Source organism: Leptopilina boulardi, unplaced genomic scaffold (genome assembly GCF_019393585.1).
Source record: "Leptopilina boulardi isolate dan_hultmark-lab unplaced genomic scaffold, ZJU_Lbou_2.1 LbouV2_266, whole genome shotgun sequence".
In the NCBI taxonomy this organism is placed as follows: domain Eukaryota; kingdom Metazoa; phylum Arthropoda; class Insecta; order Hymenoptera; family Figitidae; genus Leptopilina; species Leptopilina boulardi.
The window spans coordinates 2,342,427-2,366,941 of NW_026137825.1; the positions used below are offsets into that span (position 1 = coordinate 2,342,427).

The window sequence follows — 24,515 nt, forward strand, 5'->3', positions numbered from 1 at the left end:
AATTTTGTCATAATTCTCGTCATCTACCGCACCCTGCTCTAGTGAAAATTTAGTGATTTTATAGTAACTCTTAATTTTAAAACTAGTAAATTTTTACTATAGCAGGGTGCGGTAGTTGACGAGAATTACGAAAAATCACAGAGTTGCAGACATTTATCTCAAAATGAAAACCACGAAAGTTTATTAAGTCGAATTCACAAGTGTCGAATTGACAAATGTTCTAACCTCTATTTCCATGAATTGTATATTAAACGAAATGTTATTGTTTCGAATACTAATATGATCAACTTTCATGCGCAAAAAATTATATTTTGATCTAATTTATATTTTGTATAATTTTAAATTTCTCTAATTTTTATTTATCCTAATCTTTATTTAACCTAATTTTCATAAAGTCGAAATATGAAATGTTATAATGTTGATTTAACCTAAATATAATTTATAATAAAGGTAATTTGACATAATTATTATTTATGGTAATGATTTAATGTACGAATTAAAATGAAATCAATTTTTCAAATGTTTAAATTATATTCAAAGCGAAATATTATTTTTTGGAATTATATTTTCACATAATTTCTATTTACACTAATGGATTAATGACAAAATTAAAAAATGTTAAATTTGTAATAGACTATACTCTTAAAGTTGACGAATTTCTATTTCATAAAAATTATTATTTGCCTAATTGTCATTTAATATAATGTGTTTCTTTACGAAATACAAAGTTCTTTAATTTTTATTCATCCGATTTATAAGATAACCTAAATGTTATTTTTCATATTTCTTATTCGTTATAAATAAGATGTGTTCTAATTATTATTTATCATAATTTCTTTATTTTCGAATTTAATTCTAACCTAAATATTAAAATCATTAATTGTAAATTAATTAAATCAAATTTCGTCGAATATGCATTTCAACTAATCTTCATAGCATCAAATTATTATTTAAAATAAATTTTACTTAATCGAATTTCAATAACTTATAATGTACATTACATTTAATTTTTATTTAATTGAATTATCGCGCCACATAATTGTCACGTGTCCGAATCGTTTGTCGTCGAATTATAAAAACCCGAAAATTTGTAGCTGAATGAGTTTCCTATCTATGACATTTACTTTTTCTATTAGTATAGCCGATAATGTAGATTTATAATAACGATGATTTTATAATATTTATAAAGCGTCATATAGTAATTAAATTAATATACATATAAAGTATGAAATATTTAAAACTGACGCTCAATAAAACTAGAGATTAGAAAATGACAAAAGCGTCATCTAAATCTACATTATCGGCTATACTAATAGAAAAAGTAAATGTCATAGATAGGAAACTCATTCAGCTACAAATTTTCGGGTTTTTATAATTCGACGACAAACGATTCGGACACGTGACAATTATGTGGCGCGATAATTCAATTAAATAAAAATTAAATGTAATGTACATTATAAGTTATTGAAATTCGATTAAGTAAAATTTATTTTAAATAATAATTTGATGCTATGAAGATTAGTTGAAATGCATATTCGACGAAATTTGATTTAATTAATTTACAATTAATGATTTTAATATTTAGGTTAGAATTAAATTCGAAAATAAAGAAATTATGATAAATAATAATTAGAACACATCTTATTTATAACGAATAAGAAATATGAAAAATAACATTTAGGTTATCTTATAAATCGGATGAATAAAAATTAAAGAACTTTGTATTTCGTAAAGAAACACATTATATTAAATGACAATTAGGCAAATAATAATTTTTATGAAATAGAAATTCGTCAACTTTAAGAGTATAGTCTATTACAAATTTAACATTTTTTAATTTTGTCATTAATCCATTAGTGTAAATAGAAATTATGTGAAAATATAATTCCAAAAAATAATATTTCGCTTTGAATATAATTTAAACATTTGAAAAATTGATTTCATTTTAATTCGTACATTAAATCATTACCATAAATAATAATTATGTCAAATTACCTTTATTATAAATTATATTTAGTTTAAATCAACATTATAACATTTCATATTTCGACTTTATGAAAATTAGGTTAAATAAAGATTAGGATAAATAAAAATTAGAGAAATTTAAAATTATACAAAATATAAATTAGATCAAAATATAATTTTTTGCGCATGAAAGTTGATCATATTAGTATTCGAAACAATAACATTTCGTTTAATATACAATTCATGGAAATAGAGGTTAGAACATTTGTCAATTCGACACTTGTGAATTCGACTTAATAAACTTTCGTGGTTTTCATTTTGAGATAAATGTCTGCAACTCAAAATCACAAGTGGGTACAATTGCATTCTTTACCATGAAGGTGAAATCACACGGACATATAATGCATTATATTATTAGCTACCATTCTTCTTTTATAAAGTCCGCTACCCTCTCACCAATCATTATAGTGGGTGCATTAGTATTACCGGAAATAACCTGTGGCATTATACTTGCATCAGCAACTCTAACACCAATAATGCCTCGAACTTTAAGTTTATTATCAACCACTGCCATTGGATCCGAATTAGGGCCCATTTTACAAGATCCAGATTGATGATTTTCTGGATTGGTTTCATGTCGTATGGCACACTCAAAATAATCATCTGTACCAAATTGAAATTCTTCGCAATTTTTTACTGGTATAGTATTTATTTTTAGACCGTATCTAAAATTATTTTAATTTTTTATTTATTTTCTAAATATATTATATTAATATAAATAATAATTATATTTTTTTTATTATAAAGCTACGGTCACATGTTGGCGTAGCGTAAACCATGAGAGTAAAAAAGATAATGATATCATTTTGTCTCTTTCACTCACATTGTTTACGCTAGCCGACATGTGACGGGAGCTTAAGGCATAAAAAGGAAGGTTGCCATTGTCCCCACACTTGCCATTTGTCATAATTTTCGTCAACTACCGCATCCTGTTCTTGTGAAAATTTAGTAACTTTTAATTTTAACAATAAATTTACTAAATTTTCACTAGAGCAAGGTAGGGTAGGTGACGAGAATTATGACACAATTGGCGAGTGAGGACAATATAAACCAACAGTTCATATCGAGTTTCTTGAATTTATTGTGCGTTGACCTTAACAAAGAGATGCGTCCGTTAAAATATTGCATCTACAACAATTTTTATTTTCATTTGTTGGCATTAAAGGCCTGGGCAGACTAGAAACGTAACCGAAAGAATTAGTTAGAAAAGGATAGACATATTGTTTGTCCTTCTCGAACTCATTATTCCGGTTACGTTTCTATTCTGCTCAGGCCTTTAATTTGTTGACGACACGAACAAAAAGCATTGTTAAAAAAATGCGCGCGCATCGTTTCTATAGTGTATTTTGTTCATGTCGATGAAAAAAAAAATTGTTGTGAAAGCACCTTGAAAAGCTACAAGCTTTGTAGATAAAGGCCTGAGCAGAATAGAAACGGAATCGTAATTGCAAACGCAACCGGAAGAATTAGTTAGAAAAGGATAAATATATTGTTGGTTCTTCTCTAACTCATTATTCTGGTTACGTTTGCGGTTACAATTCCAGTTACGTTTCACTTCTGCTTTGGCCTTAAACCATTATTCGTTAGTGAATTTACTGTGCGTAGGCCCTTAGCATTAGACTTTTCTATCATTTGGCGCAATTTGTCGAAAGAAACTACAGTCATTCAATGAGAAGATGAAGAAGAAATAGAAGGTAAGTCAATGTTTATATTAAATAAAAATTGTTATTCTAAAAACATACGATGATTATATATTATATAATAAAAATTATTGCAATAGAATTAATAAAAAGACACACTTACTTTTTAAGTGCTTGAGTATTTGACAGTCGAATACTAAATTTTATTCCTTCAACAAGTGTTTTTATATCATCCGAATGTGAAAAATAATTAGGAACAATTATCGGTTTCGAATGAGGATTCATGTCTTTTAAACGAACATAACCTCTACTTTTTGCATTTAAAACAGTTGGAATAATTGATAATTGTCGTTTTCCCTGTCGTTTTAATTTTATACAATCAGCCCAAAATCCATTAAAAAATAATTGAATATCCGAATTATTTGAATATTTTGTATTTATCATAGCTGTTATACCTGTAACACCTTGAAAAAAATAATTTTTTTTTTACTGAACAGAATTAGCATCGATTGAAAGAAATAATTTTTTTATTTTTATAAAAAATGTCAATTTTTAGGTTATCAATATAATTCTGTGCTATTTTTTTCACAAGCAAAAAAAAAAAAAAATTATAAAACAAATACTTTTTTTTTATACACATTCAAATAAATGTTTTATTTGAATTAAGTATAATATATTTGAGTTAAATAAAGTATATATATATTTTTTTCCCAGAGCCTACACTGAGGAAAAAAAAAATTATTTGATTCAAATAATAGGTTACTTGACTATATTATCAAATAAATATTTACTTGAATTAAATAATTTTTATTTGAATTAAATAAACTTTATTAGAATAAAATAATTTTTGTACTTAAAACAAATAAAATTTAATTTATTCAAATAATAATTTGATACAAATAAATATTTATTTGATAATAGTCAAATAACTGATTATTTGAATCGAATAAATCTTTTTTTCAAAGTACTAGGCTATTTATTTGGCGTAAATAAATTGTTATTTAAATTAAATAAAATTTATTTAAATGAAATAAAACTCATTTGTAACAAAAAAATATTTATTTGCATTAAATAAATATTTATTTTCAGCAAAGAAATATTTATTTGCATTAAATAAAAATTTTTTTTAGCAAATAAATATTTATTTGTATTAAATAAGTATTTATTTAAGAAATATTTATTTGCATTAATTAAAAAATTTTTTTAGCAAGTAAATATTTATTTGTATTAAATAAATATTTATTTTCAGCAAAGAAATATTTATTTGCATTAAATAAAAATTTTTTTCAGCAAATAAATATTTATTTGTATTAAATAAATATTTATTTTCACAAAATAAATATTTTTTTTTAGCAAATAAATTTTTATTTGTTAAAAATAAATATTTATTTAATACAAATAAATATTTTACTTAATGTAAATAAATATTTATTTAACTCTGAAAAAAATATTTATTTGCTGAAAATAAAGTTTATTATTTTTTTTTTTTTTTTATTATGGACAACCTGTTCCAGACATTGGTCCTTTTCTAAATTTCAAATATTGATTTATCGAATTTCGATTAAGTAGATTCGTGTCTTTTTCATTTAAGTAGAAGGCCACTTCGTAAGAGACATGATTATGAAGATTTTTTCCAACACCTGGAAGATTTTTTATAACGGAGATTCCCAGATAATCTAAATCCTTTTTTGGACCAACGCCACTGCGTAGAAGTATAACTGGTGAATTGATAGCGCCTTTATTAAAATAATAACAATTATATATTATTTATATATCGTAAAATAATTTTTATTTTCATAGAAAAAAAAATATTTCTCTCAGAGCCTAATAAATATTTATTTGATTCAAATAAAAATTTTATTTGTGATAAATTAAATTTTTTTTATTAGAAACAAGTACAAAGTTATTAGGCTTTGAGACAAATCTTTTTTAGTTTTTTGCACTAGGGTAAAAATTTGAATTTTTTTACACTAGGAAGTAAAATGATCTCTTTCATCCTAGTAAGAAAAGTTGTCGTTTCTAGCTTTAGGAACGAAACTTGAAATTTTCAACACTAGAAAATATAGTCGAAATTTTTTTTTTGAATATTTTTTATCCTACACTCAGAGAAATGGTATATTTGTCTCCGAGCATACTAACTCATTTATTTGTTGTAAATATATTTTATTTCATTGAAATAAAAAATTTATTTGAGGCAAAGAAAAATTTATTTCTGACAAATAAAACTTTTATTTACGCCAAATAAATAAGTTAGTATAGGCTCTGAGACAAATATACGTTTATTTAACTCAAATATATTTTATTTGGTTCAAATAAATCATTTCTCTGCGTGTAGTGAGTAAATTAGTCGTTTTTAGCTCAAGTGAGTAAACTCCAATTTTTTTACACTAGGAATTAAAATGGTATTTTTTTTTTTCTAAATTAAATATCTTTTAGCCAATCTAGTATAATTAAATATTCTATAATTTAAACGTTAAAAAATTAAAAATAATAAAATTATTAAATTATTTATGTATTATTTAAAAATTAAATTTTAACCTGCACTAAGAATAACTTCTTTTGTAACAGAAACTCTTTTTAATTGTCCATTTTGAAGGAATAAAATTGCAACTGCTTTTTTATTTATATCGAAAATAATTCTTGTTACCGTAGAATTTAAAAGAACATGTAGATTATTTCGATTTTTGGCAGGACGCAAAAAAGCGCGAGCACTTGAAAAACGAATACCATTTTTTGTATTACATTGAGATTTTGCAAAACCCCTTTGATGTTTTCCATTCAAATCAACGGTATTGTATTCTAAAATAATATTTTAATTAAAATTTTATTTTTTTTATTAATTTCATAGTTTTTTAAATTAATTAATAATTTTAAAATACTAATATTCTTAATTATATTACATATTTTTTTTCACCTAATTCTTTGCCGGCTTTTAAAATATCATCAGAAATTGGCGGATAATATGGAAATTTACCAACTGGTAATGGACCTCCAGTGCCATGATATTCATTAGACATTTCATTTATTTGTAAATTATCCTCACTTTTTATAAAATACGGTAGGACATTATCAAATGACCAACCTTTGTTGCCCATTTTTTCCCAATCATCATAATCTTTTTTTGAACCTCTCATGTACATCATTCCAGTTAGAACACTTGATCCTCCGAGAACCTAAAAAAAAATAATTTTTAAATATCGAAGACTACACTGAAAAAAGGTTTTATTATTGACAACCAAACGTTTGGTTGGTATTTAAGCAACAAAAATTTCTTTTGTTGAATCAACAAAATTTTAATTGCCTCAATCAAAATTTGTTTGACACAACCAAAATTAGAAAAAAAGGATTTTTGTTGTCCTAACTAAAGTTTGATTGGGACAACAAAAATTTTGTTGATTCAATAAAAAAAATTTGGTTGCTTAAATACCAACGAAACGTTTGGTTGTCAATACCAAACCCTTTTTTTCAGTGTATTTTGAATTACGCAAAAAGTATTTTTAAAAATAATATTTAACAGTATATGCGCTGACCTTTCCTCTTGGCCACAAACAACGTCTGTCCTTTGCATTGAGACAAGCTTGATTCTCACTTTCGGTGGTGAAATTCCAATCGATAGCACTTCCAATATAATTTCGAAAAAATGACGGCACTTGCGTTACAGTATGTTCATCTAAACCTGCTTCAATTAATAATACCGAAAAATTTTTTTCCTCCGATAATCTTGCCGCTATTGGTGATCCAGCACTGCCTCCTCCAATCACAATGAAATCGTAACTGAAAATTAAAAATAAAATTGTAAGTAGAAATAATTTTTTATAAACATATGACGTAAAATGATGTGTTTTGAACCTAGGGAGTAAAATGTGATATTTTAGTCCTAGGGAGAAAAGTGGCCTCTTTTGGCTCTAGGACGCAAAATGATCCTTTTTAACCCTAGGGAGTAAAATTGACTTTTTCAATCCTAGTGCACAAAGTGGCTTCTTTTTGGCATTGAAAAGCTTTTTCTATTTTAGGAACATAAGAGATCTTTTTTAATCCTAGGGCGCAAAATGACCTTTTTTTTAACCATAGTGTTACGTACAGTTAAATAACATAAATAATAGGTAATAAATATTTTAGAGACTTATAATAATTAAAAGTTAATAAAAAATAATTGAAATAATATCTAACACTAGGGAGTAAAAATGACTTTTTCAATCCTAAAGTTGCTTTCTTTTTAACCCACGGAAAGCTTTTTCCGTCCTAGGGAGAAAAGTGACCTTTTTTCACCCTAAGGCGCAAAATGATCTTCTTCAATCCTAGTGCGTAAAATAGTTTCTTTTTAATCTAGGAAATTTTCAATCCTTGAGAAAAAAATTATCTTTTTTTTTTACACTAGAATGCAAAATAACATTGTTAAACTCTAGGGAGTAAAATACAATTTTTCATTCCCTAGGGACTGAAATAGCTAATTTCAATAAATTTTTATTAGGGAAATCGTCGTTTTTTTAAACAGTCGTGTTGATTTTATATTTTTCTCATTTAGAAAAATTAAAATAAAAATAAAATTTTATTTAATAAAATAAGAATAAAATCAAACCGTGAATTAATGTCACTTTGAGATTGAATTCGACCGCAAGGATCGGCAATATCACATTTTTGTTGAAGCATATGCTGAAGGATATTCATGAAAATCAGTAGAGTTGATCTCCCACAATTTGATGCCAATTGTGGTTCAATATTTTCACTATGTGGACATTTACAAATCATCTAAAATTACACTAATAATAATTAAAGAATATTATTTTAATTTTTAGAAAATTTTTTGATTATGCACCCAGAGAAATGATATATTTGTCTCACAGCCTAATAAATATTTATTTAATACAAATAAATTTTTATTTGATTTGAATAAATTTTTATTTGATTTAAATAAAAAAATTTTATTTACGCCAAATAAATGGGTTAGTAGACTGTGAGACAAATATACATTTATTTAACTTAAATATTATCATATTTGATTCAAATAAAACATTTCTCTGGGTGTAATATTTGCATAAAGTAGAATTAACGCAAGTCAAAAATTAATATATATATATAAATATTGTATACCTTACTTGGAAAAATGTAGGAAATAAAAAAAAAGTTTTTTTTAACCGTTTGCTCGTTTGTTAATACTAATGTATGCGCGCATTTACTTTGTTTCGAGTCAAAATATTTAAAAACATGTAATTATCATTATCTTTGCCCTCAAAAAACAGAGAGAAACCACTCATTTTTTTGCATAATTTATTTTCAATATTATCAGCCTGCATAAAATTATTAGAAATAATCATATATTTAAAGTAAAAATGAAACATACGTGGATGCTGTTTTCTAAAAATATAGAATAATTGTTATTTTACAAATTAAAAAAAAATTTTTTATGAAAAAAAAGATAATAATTATTATATTACTTTTTATGCGCAAGACCCACTTCAATAAAAATTTCACTGAACGATTTTAATTCAGATCTAATCATTAAATTACATAATTTATATACATAATGGAATCATTAAATATATATATATATATATTTATACTGTAAAAATATTTTCTTACATTGTGAGATCGTAAAATTTTAACAAGAATGAATTCTTTTTTTAAAGAAATGTTTTTTTTGTGTCAACAGTATACTTTTATACATGTACACTTGAAGTTATAATAATAATTTTGCAAACATCAGAAAATTAATCGTAAAAAATTTTGCACAATTACAATAATATTTATTCATATTAATGACGTAAAATTTATATTTATATGATTTTTAAGTCTATAAATATATACAAAAATTATGTATAAGGATTCAAATAAATTATAATTCATTACTTAATTTGGGTGAAATAAAATAAATTACTAGTTTTGTTGACTTATTTATTAGTTACTAATAATTAACTAACATTTTGAAAATTGTTTTATAATAAATACAATTTGACGGATTTTTTTTTTAAATTTATCAAAAATTTTGTTATATTTTATATTACTTTTTTCAAATTTAAAACAAATTTTTCAATGCCTGATGATTTTATTGTTTACATGAGAAATTGGCAAAGATTTAAAACCAATATGCGACTTCCGGTAAATGATCAATCTGAAATCTACATTTCTGGTAGAAGTACCTTATTAGGCAGCCGGGTACTTTCACCTCTAAGTACAGGTTATAAAATTAATCTCTCTCCTCCCTACCACTGAAACATGGTTCTCATTGTGAATGATGAAAAAGTAATTGATATGATAATTCCTACGTACGTGTAACTATGCGTTTACTCTAGGTTTGATTGAAACAACTTATTTTTGTACATACATTGCGCAAGTCAATTATTTCGACTCGCTTGTTCATATTTTCACTAGTTATTTTTGTGATGTAAGATTTTACGTTTCCATTTCTTATGCTGATTATCGTTCTGCGGTGTACATGAAAAAAAAGGAGATATATCCTCCCATTTCTAGGAATATTCGAATTTTAACATTGAATAATCTTTAGTTTCTATTCTAGGTATATCTTGAAAAATTTCGTTATTTTCTTCTTTTCATGTTTAAATCAGTTTTTAAATGGACGTTTGTCACTTTTTTTTTTTTTAAATTTAGATTGTGAAATATTATTCATCCAATCCATGCTCTTTTAATGAAATCTGCAGCTCTTTCGCCAATCATAATTGCCGGTGCGTTCGTATTTCCGGATGTGACTTGTGGCATAATACTAGTGTCAGCAACTCGTACTCCTCGAACCCCTCGGACTCGTAATTGATTGTCAACAACTGCCATTGGATCGGAATTTGGTCCCATTTTACAAGAACCTGCTTGATGATTCTCTGGTGCTGTATCATGTTTCATTGCACATTCCCAATAGGCGTCGCAGCCAAATTTCAAGTGTTCGCAATTTTTCACTGGTGTTCTGTCCAACTCGAAACCGTATCTAAAAAATACAATATGCTATTAACTGAAAATTTTTAGTAATTATCACTTTAATTGGAGAAGAAAGTACTCACTTTTTAAGAGCTCTTGTTTCTGCTAATTGAATGCTAAATTTAATTCCCTCAATAAGTCCAGCGACATCGTCGGGATGTGTGAGATATTTTGGATAAATCATTGGTTTTGAGAGGGGATCGTTATTTCTCAAACGCAAATAACCTCTACTTTTAGGATGAAGAAGTGTTGGAATTACATAAATTGTCCTATTTGCTCCTTTCTTCTCACCAACCATTCCCGTTTCTGCACAATCCGCTAAATAACCACCAAAAATCAATTGTATATCCGGATTATCTTCCCTTGGATCTGAGTATTTTGTATTTATCATAGCAGTCACTTCCGATATTCCTGAAACATAACTTTTTTTTAAAATTTTCAAATAATAATAATAATTTGTTTTGGTATAAGTAAATACATTTACTTTTACATTCAGTTCAAGGTCACATCTTAATGACTAGAAAATATATCAACAGAAAAAGAAATCTTCAAATACCAAATACAGAAATTATATAGAACAATATGTTCTATGTGCCTTGGATTAGAAAGGGTTTTTGAACTCGTTTTATTGCGTTTCAATAAGTGAAGAGATAGGATCGCGGGACATGAGAGAGGCCCCCGAAGGGAGTCCCGGAATTAGAGTAGTAGTTTATAATTCTTGTTCCTGACATGGAGGTTGACCCGGTCAAATCGGAAAACAGTTGCACCATCATTGATCGGTAACACGAACGACGGAATCATTGTGCAATCGGCTTTCACTATATATATACATATAGAGTTGGAGAGCACGAAGTTTCTGAATTTAATCGAGATGCAACGGCTCGTCGGGCAAACGATGATTCTCTCTCTATATATAGTATAAACGAAACGCAAAATGTATGCATATTTTTTTAACATCTATCATATTATATATATATATCTTTACGTATAGACTGTAAAGCGGTGTAAAATCGAGAGCTCATTATTACAACTCTTATGTCACACACTTCTCGTCATTGATGCAAAAGAAAAACGGATTGTCCGAGTTGATTTAAAAGAAGTTGAGTCACTTTTATTACGTATAGGAAATCATGTTTTTCTAATTAGTTGCGACGCAAGTTTTAGATATATTTATAAATATTTAAGATCCTTTCTCTTTAGAATATATATTTATCGATGTTATTTTTAAATTCATTAATGTAGAAATTAATTGGTAATTATTGTGACAATTGAATTTAATTACATCTCATTGATTAGTTAAAATTAAAAAATTTTATTAAATTGTCTCAAAAACATTATTCTATTTAGTAATTCTTGGTACATCATCGACTTCTATAGCATCCACTACTGTCTTCGTGTGACTAATTGGAGCAGCAGTGAAAAAAAAGAAATTTTATAAAATACCTGGCGCATAATCAGGCATAAATAACTAAATTAATAATAGGCAATTTCTAATTATAAACTGAAAAAAATTTCTACGCGAAGAGGAAGAGAGGAACCCACTAAAAATCAGAGTTACATTAACTAGGATTCCTAGTTATTATGGCAAGGAAATTTTTGGGATAACTAGGAATCCTAGTTAATGTGATTTTTAGTGGGTTCCTCTCGTGACTAGGAACCTAGATAAATCGCTTAGACATTTTTTCAGTGATAATAAAATAATATTCAAAAAAATGACTCCTTAAAAGGTAAAAAATAAATTGCAAATATACTGCATAATTAAATTGAAAATTTTTTTTTTAGAAAAAATAGACATCTCTTGTTGATATTAAAATTTTTTAAATATTTCTGTCCAATTATTCTACTTTCCCGTTTTGTTTATCATTAAGTTGTAAATTACGAAATAGATTTTCCTTAAGCGATTGCAAAGTATTTAGCACGTGTGCGATATATCCGAAGGCAAAAAGGACATAAAAGTTAGTAATGAATCTTCAACGATTTGTCCATACTTCATTTATCAGTTTTTTTCTTCTCAATTTGACACTAATTCCACTATTAACTTATATACCTCGTCATTTATTGCTAATCAGTTTTAAAAATTATTTTCCATACCATATATTTATTATTTTTTTTGATAATATTCCGAACTTACCTGTTCCTGACATTAGACCATCTCTGAAAAGTAAATATTCCATGGCAGTTGCCCAATTCAATGGCGTTGTATCCGTGTCATTTATCGTATATGTGAGTGTGTATGCCGCGTGATTATGAAGATTCCTCCCAACTCCTGGAACATCTTGAACCACAGGTATTCCAACAGCTTGTAATTCCTCTCGCGGACCTATTCCACTGTTTAAAAGTATTTGCGGTGAATTTACAGCACCTGAAATATATGAATTTTATTGGTAAAGAATTGAAAACTGATTCTAAGAGAATACGGGAATAATTTTTGGTAAATTGAAATTTAAAAATTATATCAACCTCCACTAATGATAACTTCGTTGCCTACATCAACCCTTTGTAATTGTCCATTGTGCACAAATTCAACACCCACTGCTCGTTTGTTCTCATCGAAAATAATTCGCGTTGCGGTGGAATTTAACATAATATGTAGATTATGACGATTTCGAGCCGGTCGAAGAAAAGCTCGGGCTGTAGATAGACGTGAACCATTTCTTGATGTTGTTTGAGCAATTGCGAATCCGGTATGGGAATTGCCATTAAGATCCACTGTCTCGTAACCTATTAAAAATTTTTTTTATTTTTAAATTAAATACAATGAATCAATTACTAGAGCTGATAAGATTTAAAATATTGTCCAGACTTACCCAATTCCCTTCCGGCTTGAAGGAGTGCAAAACTCAGTGGTGGATGATATGGGAATTGAGTGATAGTGAGTGGTCCACCTACTCCATGAAAGCCATAATCCATATCGTTGACTTGTAAATTATCCTCGCTTTTTATAAAGAACGGAAGAACATCTTGATAGGACCAACCGGAATTTCCCATTCGATCCCAGTCATCAAAGTCTTTTCTTGAACCTCTCATGTACATCATTCCATTCATTACACTTGTTCCTCCCAATACCTATATATGATACATTTATGAAATTTAATATAAAAACTACAATATTTCTAATTACATGTAATGATATAACTATTGTTTAAAATATTACAATTATCCTAATAATTATTATGCATTATTTTTTCAACAGATAATAAGCGGCGTCAACTTTAGGTTTTTAAAAAAAAAAACACTACTCGTTTGGAGGAATATTGAAAGATCTTCGGTAAGTTAGAACAAAATGAAATTTTATAAAATACCTGGCGCATAATCAGGCATAATTAACTAAATTTCATTAATGTTCGAAAATAATCGTACGAATTTCGTACATTAAAGTTTGACCATTGGTCAATTTTTCTACTTTATCAGATATGATTAGGTTAATGAAATATTTAATAGAAGAGACCTATTTACCATCTTAACTAAATTAATAATAAATTTCTAATTATAATGATCCGGACTGTTGGATTAAATCTCAATAAAATAATATTAAAGAAATGGCTGTTTGCCCTGCAAGAGGCCACTAATAAAAAAAAGATAAAATAATGGTATAGTAATAACGATAATCATGATAGCAAATAATAGTATAATAATATTAATAATAATAACAACAAAGTTCAAAAAGAAGCGTGTTAAGAACAAATTTATCAGAGAGAAATGTAACTATGTAATGCCATGTTAAATGCAGTGTGACGGATCGTTTAAGGAAACACTATAATTAAATGCTTTTTGTTGATATTCAATTGCAGAATCAAGATTACTTCCTTTAGTGGCGTGCTATTTTACATACTTTGTAATTTGCAGATCGCAATCGAGAATCTACAATTTATTCTCTACACAATATATATATATAACAAAAGGAGCACTTTTTTATTTTTGTAGGCACGGCAACTAATTATTCCCATGCTCTTGACAGCTATTCACTTAATTATACCCTCGAAATCGCTTAGAGACAAAAAGGTGAAAGTTGTAGTTTGTCGCACTAATATTAACATGTCCAAAATTTACTACTTGAATAATCTTTTTTCAAAGTTATTTTTATTAAAGTCGTTTTTATAATGTCGCTACTCCAAATTTGTGTATACGCGTTTATTAAAATACAGTTTAGAATGAAAAAAAAACTATACATTACTTTTCCTCGCGGCCAGTAGCATTTTCGATCTTCTTTATTGAGACATGCCTCATCTTCACTTTCGGTAGTATATTGCCAATCGATATCTGATCCCAAGAAATTAAAGAAAAAGGAAGGTATCTGCGTACCGGTTGGCTCGTCCAAACCTGCTTCGAGCAACAATACGGAATAACGATTTTCTTCCGATAATCTTGAGGCCACAGTTGCCCCTGCACTTCCACCTCCTATTACCACAAAATCGTACCTGAAATTCAATTACATTTTATTTAAAAATCCTTTCTTTTTTGGGCTTATAGAATATTACAAAAATAATAATTTTAATAGTAGATTAGAATTTTCTCTAAAAACTTGGACAAAAGGAATTGAATTTTCTAATTTTAAATTCTATTTTGTAATTAGTCAAAAAACACCTAAATAAAAAAATTTCATAAAAAAGACAATATTTTAAAAATCTTTCTTCCGTCACTTTGTATTTACAATACGCTGACTTTAAAATTATTTTCATATTTTTTTTTCGGGAAAAACTACGTGGTTTTGAAAATACATAAATTTTTCGTATTATTGCATTGAAGTAAAATAAACTATAATTATCCATATAATAAATAAATAGTTACATAAACAAACTTAAATTTTCATTATATAATAAGATAGAGAAAGAAACAATGAAATTATAAACGTCTTCAGGAAAAGTCATCGACTTTCTCATTATCTGATTGCGAAGTTAAAGACAATGTTCTCCGCATGGATTTCAATCGAAAATTACAATTAGTCACGGATTATATAGGACACTATTAATTATCTCATTTGGTGCGGCTATGTACATACATATATATATATTGTTGAAAATAGAAATTGGGTTAACGGAACAAGAAGGGATTTTATTCGACGAGTGCACCACCCGTGTTTAGCGAAAGGTGCTGTTCTCAGGGCTTGCCTTTCTGACAGATAAGCGTGAGAGTCAAACGTAAACTCTTGTTTCGTATATACTTATATATATATATATATATATAAGTGTAAATTGTATAAATGCAACTGAGTTTCCATATATAACATATATACTATCGATTGCCACACAAAAGAGAGAAAAGTGAAAGAGGCGGATAAAAAAAAAGAATATGAGACAAAATAAGAAAAAAAAAGAAAAGAAAACCTCTTATAAAATATTATCTCTTGATATTATATAATTTTCACAAAGTGTAAACATATAATATTTAAATTGGGCAACCACCGAATATCTGATTAAATAATTTATTTTAATATATAATGCGGTTTACGTAATTATTTTCTATTGTAAAAGGAACATTCAACTTTTCTTTTCTTTCCCCCTTTTAACTTTTTTGTTAGATAATTTTTTTAAATTAATTTTTTAAAAAAGTAAATATTAATTTTTAAAATAGAATAAATAAATAAAAAAAAAAACTTAAATGTTAAATCTAACCTTGAATTGACACGATCGCGTGGCAAAGGTCGATTGCAAGGATCTTCGAGATCACACTGACTGCGTAGGAACACCTCAAGGAGACCCATAAAGAGCATAAAGGAAGGCCCCCCACATGTCGAGGCCAAAGTGGGTCCTGTGGCTGTCGACAGGGGACAGTTGCAACTCATCTGTAAAGAATCATTTTATTTTAACAATTTTGCGAAAAAAAAAATTTAGGCCGAAATTTTTATTAATGATTTATTATTATATTATTATTATTATTACTATTATTATTATTATCATATATTTTTTCATTATTGAAATACAGTAAATTTTTTTTTCATCTTAAATTGAGACAAGCTTAATTCTAACTATATCTTAAAAGTGCTTGCACTCTAAATCATTAAGTAGTAGTGTGCGAGTATTTTTTCGCTTCTTTTGTTATGAAATAACAAAGACTGAATGAAATTGTATAATAGTAGTCGTGTAGTTCATAAACAACCGGAGGTCGATTGTAAACAAAATCATGTGTTTTATTTCGATTTTTATTGACGTCTGTTTCATAAGGAATTAGAATAAAATATAGTCTGTGTGTGTGTAATTATTTTGGTAGAAATTAATATGTAAATTTTTATGATAAAATCTAAATTAAAAGAAAAGATAAAATCTGAAATTCTTTTTTGAAACTTAAGTTAAATTCATCAGATCACGTAAAGTATTATTTATGATAATAGAAGACGTAACACCATTTGACCTCATATTTATGCCCCAAAGATTTCCTTTTCTTCTCAAATATCTGATCGTAGCGCCTTTTGTGGGAAAATTTTTAATCATAATTTAAGACGAATCTCCGAAATGTTGCATCTTTTATGAGATCGTATGTTCAATGGTACATTTCTCATACAAAAAATCTCTACTGAAAGATCACCCATACAAAGTGTCACATTTTAGAGGCATAAGATATGCAACATTTCGGACGTTCCACTCTCTAAGCTTTCGGTCAGTGTGAATAAATTTTGTCCAAGAAGTGAAATAAATAATTTACTCTGATCGAAAGCTTATAGAGTGGAACGTCCGAAATGTTTCATATCTCATGTGTGTGACCCTCCGAAATGTGACACTTTGCATGGGTGATCTTTCAGTAGAGTGTCAGTGTTGGTATTTTAAAAACATGTGAAGAAAAAGAAAATAAAAGAAAACAATGAAAAAGATAAAATTATTTCAATGTATGTTTCATCTATTTCTAAAACAGTGCGTCTAAAACACTCTCGCCTCTAATTTTATGAATCATTGAGAGATGAATTGGCATGAAGTATTTATAATAGATGTATATATAAGAAAAGAAAGAGTATATATGTATAAGAAGACGCGAGAGCGACTTCGCAATCTTCGACGATGATGTGTATACTATCCTCGTAATACCGTTACGTTCACTGACCGAGAACTGAGATGTCGATTACGAAAGTCACGCATTGCATTTTTTTCCACGTCGCTCTTTCCTTGTTGCCACTGTCGAGAGTAAAGATCACTATCGCAAACTGGAGTAAGCTCGCTATATGTATAGTGGAGTCGCGCGTCCTCGACCGAGAATCGTTCCGATATTTACCAATAAGGAAAAAGTCTTGATGCTTGTTGAATGGATATATATATATATATATGTGTATATAATCCAAAGTGGCAATAAGATGTTAAGAAAGATGGTATAATTTATGTTTACATAAATACTTCACTTGAATAACAAAACAAAAGATATTCTGGCGCAAGTGTATTGTAATCCAAAAATAGTTACCATTTTTATTTTTGACAAAAATTTGCAACAAAATTTTTAAAAAACCGATTTAAATATTTTATAATCTTTTTAAAGGTAAATTGGAAAAAAGTAACAATCAACATTGTTATATGACTATTATGTCAGTGATGATAAATTCTCCCCAATTTACATTTTTTTCATCCCATTTTAAAAGTTGTAATCTAATTAATCTATTTTAACTGCTGTTTCAGTTAAAGGATCGAGCATTATGATTTCGTCCCAAAATATTGGAGATTTTTTAATCGAGTTGAGCTTTTACAACGTCAAACCTGACTATTTAAGTTGTTACTTTTTTCTTTTAACATAATAATAAAAATTGCAAGTTTTCTTCTAAAGCAAAAGTCCTTACAAAATGACAATTTTGAAAATCGTCAAATTTGACATTGTAAACTCCAGCTCAAGTGTTTCATGCTATGATGATGAATAATAAAAAAATTAGTATTTTAATAATACTCTTCAGAATGGATTTTAAAATAAATTTCTGTTCTTTCGAAATTTCGAATTTTTACATAGAAAATGGGAAAATTGAATCGCCTTTGACTTGCCCTTAAAGTTAAAAAATTTAGATTATGGAAATTTAATAAATAATTTAATTATCTTTATAAATTAAAATTAAATTAAATTTAAATTAAGTGTATTGTAATGCAAAAATAGTTTCAATTTTTTTTATTTTGCCAAAAATTTACAACAAAATTTAAAAAAAATTAATTTGATAAATATTTTTCTTCAGTAATAAATTATGTAATATGAATTTTAATTATATAGTTAATGAACTGGATTTAAATAAATATATCAGTTATATATTTCATAAGTAATTAAATTTTTATTACTTTCATTAGAATTCTAATTAATTGACTTTTAGTTAATTATTATAATCGATAGAAATTTTTTATTATATTTATTTCAAATAAATAAATAAACTGTTACGATGGTAACTGCTATCATAGCAATGCCATGGTAACCATTGCTATAGTAACGGTTATCGTAACTTGTTACTATAGCAACTGTTGCTATACAGTAACCTATTTTGTTAATGTCGATTTTTATCTGAATTGATTTGATTTCAATAATTATTATTTGAAAATTAATGTAAAAAGAACATAAATAAAGTAAAAAAGGAAATAGGATATGTAAAATATTTTCAAAATTTTCTTACGAATCGTGTGTTATATATTCTTAAAACAAAAGATTGTTATTCCTCTATACCGAGGAGGAAAAAAGGCCTCCACAGTACCATAAAATTGTGGAGTGAGACTCAGTGATTAAGAAATTTACTATATAATCCTTTTTCTTTATTTTGACGAAACAATGATTCTTCGTCATGTATTGTTCTCAACCAAAGAGAAAAAGAGATAACTTTTAAAAAAGAAGGAATAATTTCCTTATTGTAAGAAAAAAAGGAGGACAATATATTTTAAGTTAAGGAAAAAGAAGCTTATAATTAAAAGAAAGTATATATATATTTTTTTTACCAACGATATAATATATATAATATAAATGAAAAAAGGAGAGAGTAGAAAGAAATAAAAAATTTTTAATAATATATATTTTTCCATGCAAAATTCAATAAAAGTGGAAACTATTTTTTAAAACTATAAAAAAATTAGGAAAAGTTTTTTTTATTAAAAAATAGAAAAATAATTTTTTTCCGATTTTTAATCGAATGTTTCGTAAATTGATATTGCCTCTTCAATGATTTCGTCGTCAATTGAGCGAGTCTTATATAAACGAAGAAAACTGGTGCACGTTTCTACGATAATAATCGAGATCTCGAACACGTTGTGTATATCGCCGCGCCGCGTTCAATGAAACTTTTCACAGAAAAAAAGAGATTCAAATAACAAGTTTTGTATTGTAATTATTTTCAATTTCTTTAATACCATCAGAGTTTCATAATCTTCCATTTTTTATTATTATTATTATTATTATTATTATTATTATTATTATAAATATTCTGTTTACGTTTGAACTGAAAACTTAAAATTTTTTTATTATTAATAAATATCTATTTATTAATTAATAATTAAACTTCGTTCTGCCAAAACTGTTCGCGTGCAATAATTTTCAGATTTCAAAGATTAAATTAATTTTTATTAATTGGTAATGTTACATATTAAATCAATTGTTTACTGATTAATTAAATTTTATTAAATTCATTTTCGATATCTGAAAATTGTTTCGCGTGCACCGTTTAGGAGAATGAAGTAATTCACATGCGAAGCAAGTACAGATTGCAAGTTGTTGTAGAAGTATCTTGAATTCATAATGCCCAACCCTGCGTATACTTTGCGTGTCTGTTTGCGTTTGTTATATATCAGTTCCAAATAGAATTTTATTCTTTCCTTTTTTTTTTTGCAAAAAATAATTTTGGAGAGTGAATAACAGGTAAAACATTAGGACAATAATCGCGTTACATTTTTTAAAAATATAGTTAATGTTAGCTTGTAAATTATATATAGTTTTTGGGGTGATTGTTTCAAACGCGTGCGTAACCTAATCTCACTTTTATTTATATATATAAATAAAGTCAGTCTTTAATTTTTATCTCTCAAAATAAATTACAAAAAAACGAATTATTTTTCTTTATTTTATGCTTCTAATAATCAAAATCAATTTCAAACAAAAAATGAGTAAAATTCGTCTTAAGAAATTTAATATTACGATATTTCTATAACTATTTTCAATATAAAAGAATTTTTGAAAAACTCAATAATAAATATTTCTACATTTGCAAGTTTTTATTTCAAGCAAAAAAAAAAAAATTATTTACTTTAGCGCTCATATTCGTGTTAGTAATTTCATAAAATAAATGTGACAATTTTTTGTGACTTTTAGAAAAAAATTAATCACGCAAATTATTTCACGCATTTATTAAGTTTTCTTTATGTCGGAGTATTATTATCATTATTATTACTATTATTATTATTATTGGTATTATTATCATTATTATTATTATTACTATTATTATTGGTATTATTATTTTTGTTGTCAATATGTAATATTATTACAATATTAAATATCAAACTTCCCTTTTGTCATTAAGTTGAAATTAAATTGTATTACAAAACGGAAATAATTCATTTTGCATTTATCCTTTATTCAAGTAAAATTAATATTTACGTTAAAAGTACTTTACTGTTTGCTAACAATAGAAATATAATTATAATTTTAATCACTGGAGCTTGAAGGACATTACTTAAATTAATTTAATAAATAAGTTATGAAAGCACTACAATTAACAATTGTACATTAAAATTTTTTTTTTGGCTCACCATATTATATATTAATTTTTTATCAGTGGGTAAAATTTAATACTTTTTTTATAACTAAAAAAGCAAAAAGAAAATAAAAAAATATATAAAAAAAAGTAAATGATATTTAATTGAAATTTAATTATATATTAATTGTTTATAAATGAAGCGTTCAATGAAAAAAAAGAGAGTAATGATTGTAATAGAAGAACGAACATTCTGAGAATATGTCAAGGGAAAGGTGCGTTGCTTCAGTAAAATGCCTTAATGCCAAGGTGTCATGTCCAAAACAAAATTACTATTTTTAATCAGATCAAGATATGATAAATCACAGTGTGATGAATTTTTTCCCATGCAAATATATAGTTATACCAATGACCTTTTAACTATTTTTTTTTCGCCAGTAATTTAATTTAGTTCGCAATATTTATTAATAATTATCTAATTTGAAAATTGAATAATTGTTATTTTATACATTTATATTTTTAGTAATAAAAAATATTCAATAAAAATTTTAATTGAAATAAATTAAAATAAATTTTAATTATTACAATTATTAAATTTTTAACTATTTTTTTTGTTAAAATTACCATCGAGTTTATTAAAATTTCAGATCTTATCAAAATTTGAAAAAAAAAATTCTAAAATTTTTTTAATAATTTAATTATGTTTGTTGCAAAATGTCTTTCAGCACCGGAATATAAATGTTTATACAATTGTTTCACAATTTTGAATTCCATACAAGATGTTCGAGGTCTCTTTATTAAATTTAATTACACGAATAATTTACAGCACTTGAGAAAATTGAATTTTCTGAAAATTTGCATAATTTTACATTAAAAGTATGAAAAAAAGTGCAATCAACTTATTAACACACTGTCAAAATATCTTACAATATAATTAGTTTGAAGAGTAATTTTCAAAATTAAGAAATAATGATTATTATTTAAGAATAAATAAACTATTTTTCTAATTTTTTATCTCAAAATTAAATAACAAAAAAAAAAATTACAGAGAAAGAACAAATAATTAAAAAGGTTAAAGTTTCTTGAATCAAAGTTGAGAATCAATTTATGTTAATTAAATTTAACAAGATAATTTTTTAATAATAATGATAGTAATAATAATGATAATGTTAAAAAATAATAATTATTTTCATAAAGCTTTTTTTCTGTCAATAATAATAACAGTATAATTATACTGATAAAAGAAAATTGCTTGAATAATATTAAAAATTTTTTGTGAAAAACAAATTTTGCGTTAAATTGAAAATAATTTATATTTTGTTAAGAAAAGATAATTGTTGACCGCAAAAATGTTTGTAGCGTTTGCTTGAAGGTAAAGATAATTTATATTGTGACATTTATTAGCCACTGGGCATGGAAAGTGAGTTCATTTTCTCATTACTTTTAATTGTCAGAAAGTATAAAAAAAAGAAAAAATAATTTTTTTTGCTTCCACCCCAAAAAGAAAGGAAAATAATTTTTTTTTCAATGTCATAAAGAAGGAAAACTACTAAAATTTATCCGGTCGTGAATTATAAATTTTTTATTACTGACAAAATTTATTTTTAATTAATTTTTTTTATAATAAATTATATTTTTTTAAATTTAAATTGTATATAATTTATTTTTATTAATTAATTATTTTAATTATATTTTAAAATTTATTCTTTAAAATATTTAAATTTAAATAAAAATAAAAAAATATTAATATCGAGTGTATAATATAAGAAAAATGTCCTTTGGTACTAAAAGTACTAAATTATATTTAAAAAATAATATGGGGTTAAAATATATTAATTAATTATGGTAATTATTTAAATTATTGACTATAAATATTATAAATTTTAATAATTTAAAAATAAAATTTAATCGTTTTTTTCATTTTTAATTATAAACAATTTTCGTAAAATTTCTACGAACATTTTTTTAGTGATAATTTGAAACATACTTCTGAAGAGTTATCCCACGTTAGTGATAAATTCAGTGAGTTGAATGTTTCCCTTAGAGCACTCGCGAAGGAACAACCGATTCGGTGTTAGTTTACGGTCCCACGACCTGCAAGCGACTAGACCGGTACCATTCTCCATCTTGCTAGTAATATTCGACAATCACCACCACTTTATGTCCCTTGCCACTTTTCCTACAAGAAATTCCACTTCTTTGGAAAAATATTTCAACCCTTCATCAAAAATAACATTCAACGATATTTGTAATTCATATGCAAAATTACAAAATATTTAGAAAATTTTTTTTATGGTATCCACAATCGTGGACAAAAATTTATTTTTTTAAAATTATTTTTCGAGTCTCCCCTATTTACTTTTTCTTCATCCCATTTTAAAAATTGAAATCTAATTAATCTATTTTAACTTCTGTTTCAGCTAGAGGAATGAGCATTATGCTTTCGTCCCAAAATATTGGAGATTTTTTAATCGAGTTGAGTTTTTACAATGTCAAACCTGACTATTTAAGTTGTAACTTTTTTCTTTTAACATAATAATAAAAATTGCAATTTTTTTTCTAAATCAAATGAGTTCAAAAATGTATATAAAAAAATTATTTGAACATTTTTCTAGTTTCCGGAAAAATATTTTTAAGCAAAAGTTCTTACAAAATGACAATTTCGAAAATCGTCAAATTTGACATTGTAAACTCCAGCTCAAGTGTTTCATGCTATGATGATGAATAATAAAAAAATTAGTATTTTAATAATACTCTTCAGAATGGATTTTAAAATAAATTTCTGTTCTTTCGAAATTTCGAATTTTTACATAGAAAATGGGAAAATTGAATCGCCTTTGACTTGCCCTTAAAGTTAAAAAATTATCTTTATAAATTGAAAAAAAATGTTTCGAAACTTATTTCTTTTTCGTGGTAGAATATAATTAGTTTAAAAAAGGTATTTAAAATTTAAATTAATACAGTTTTTAAACTAACATTTTTTAAAAAATCTTAAATACAAAAAAAAATTCAAAATGGCGTTTCCATAATGGCGAGTAGTTTTAATTATAAATAGTTGCATTTTTTGTTGAAATTTGATATTTACGGTTTTTTAAGTAAATAATTATTTTAAAATTTGCGAAAATTGTAATATCGTGACACCATGTTACGTTTTGCAAAGTAAATTCTTGTAACCGGAAATAATAATTTATCCAGTATTTACACATTGAGAATAAAGTCAGGCGACAGAATCGTGAATATAAGACTCGTCAAAGAGGAATGACCGGGTTGATGACTTATCCTTTCGATTTTTTTTTCTCTTCCTG

General features: G+C 26.0%; 2 protein-coding genes across 4 annotated transcripts; both read right to left on the reverse strand.

Annotated features, from left to right (window-relative positions):
* Positions 1-1,980: 1,980 nt before the first annotated feature.
* Positions 1,981-8,935, reverse strand: LOC127281279 (glucose dehydrogenase [FAD, quinone]-like). Its single transcript, XM_051304907.1, has 8 exons — positions 8,757-8,935; positions 8,245-8,414; positions 7,196-7,439; positions 6,580-6,838; positions 6,204-6,464; positions 5,171-5,401; positions 3,829-4,129; positions 1,981-2,690 (listed from the first exon to the last, which is right to left on the reverse strand). Exons 2-8 carry the CDS (start codon positions 8,412-8,414, stop codon positions 2,384-2,386), a joined length of 1,773 nt encoding a protein of 590 aa, XP_051160864.1. The 5' UTR covers positions 8,757-8,935; the 3' UTR covers positions 1,981-2,383.
* Positions 8,936-9,540: 605 nt separating this feature from the next.
* LOC127281280 (glucose dehydrogenase [FAD, quinone]) lies at positions 9,541-23,308 on the reverse strand. 3 transcript variants are annotated; one of them, XM_051304909.1, is made up of 8 exons: positions 23,198-23,308; positions 16,202-16,371; positions 14,764-15,007; positions 13,397-13,655; positions 13,050-13,310; positions 12,721-12,951; positions 10,673-11,000; positions 9,541-10,599 (listed from the first exon to the last, which is right to left on the reverse strand). In XM_051304909.1, the coding sequence occupies exons 2-8, from the start codon at positions 16,369-16,371 to the stop codon at positions 10,287-10,289; spliced, it is 1,806 nt and encodes a 601-aa protein (XP_051160866.1). In that variant the 5' UTR covers positions 23,198-23,308; the 3' UTR covers positions 9,541-10,286. The 3 variants fall into 3 exon arrangements, with proteins under 3 accessions (XP_051160866.1, XP_051160865.1, XP_051160868.1); XM_051304908.1 differs by having other exon boundaries at positions 23,170-23,287; XM_051304911.1 differs by lacking the exon at positions 23,198-23,308 and adding an exon at positions 17,622-17,636.
* Between the last annotated feature and the right edge of the window lie 1,207 nt (positions 23,309-24,515).

Bases quoted from the DNA above. Each gene is read 5' to 3' on its own strand.
- LOC127281279 (XM_051304907.1), bottom strand. From the start codon at position 8,414: ATGATTTGTAAATGTCCACATAGTGAAAATATTGAACCACAATTGGCA. The intron at 7,440-8,244 runs GTTTGATTTTAT...TTTAATTTTCAG, and splicing joins CAAAGTGACATTAATTCACG to TTACGATTTCATTGTGATTG. The intron at 4,130-5,170 runs GTTGTCCATAAT...ATTTTTTTCAAG, and splicing joins AGGACCAATGTCTGGAACAG to GTGTTACAGGTATAACAGCT.
- LOC127281280 (XM_051304909.1), bottom strand. From the start codon at position 16,371: ATGAGTTGCAACTGTCCCCTGTCGACAGCCACAGGACCCACTTTGGCC. The intron at 15,008-16,201 runs GTTAGATTTAAC...ATTGAATTTCAG, and splicing joins CGCGATCGTGTCAATTCAAG to GTACGATTTTGTGGTAATAG. The intron at 11,001-12,720 runs GTAAGTTCGGAA...GTTATGTTTCAG, and splicing joins TGGTCTAATGTCAGGAACAG to GAATATCGGAAGTGACTGCT.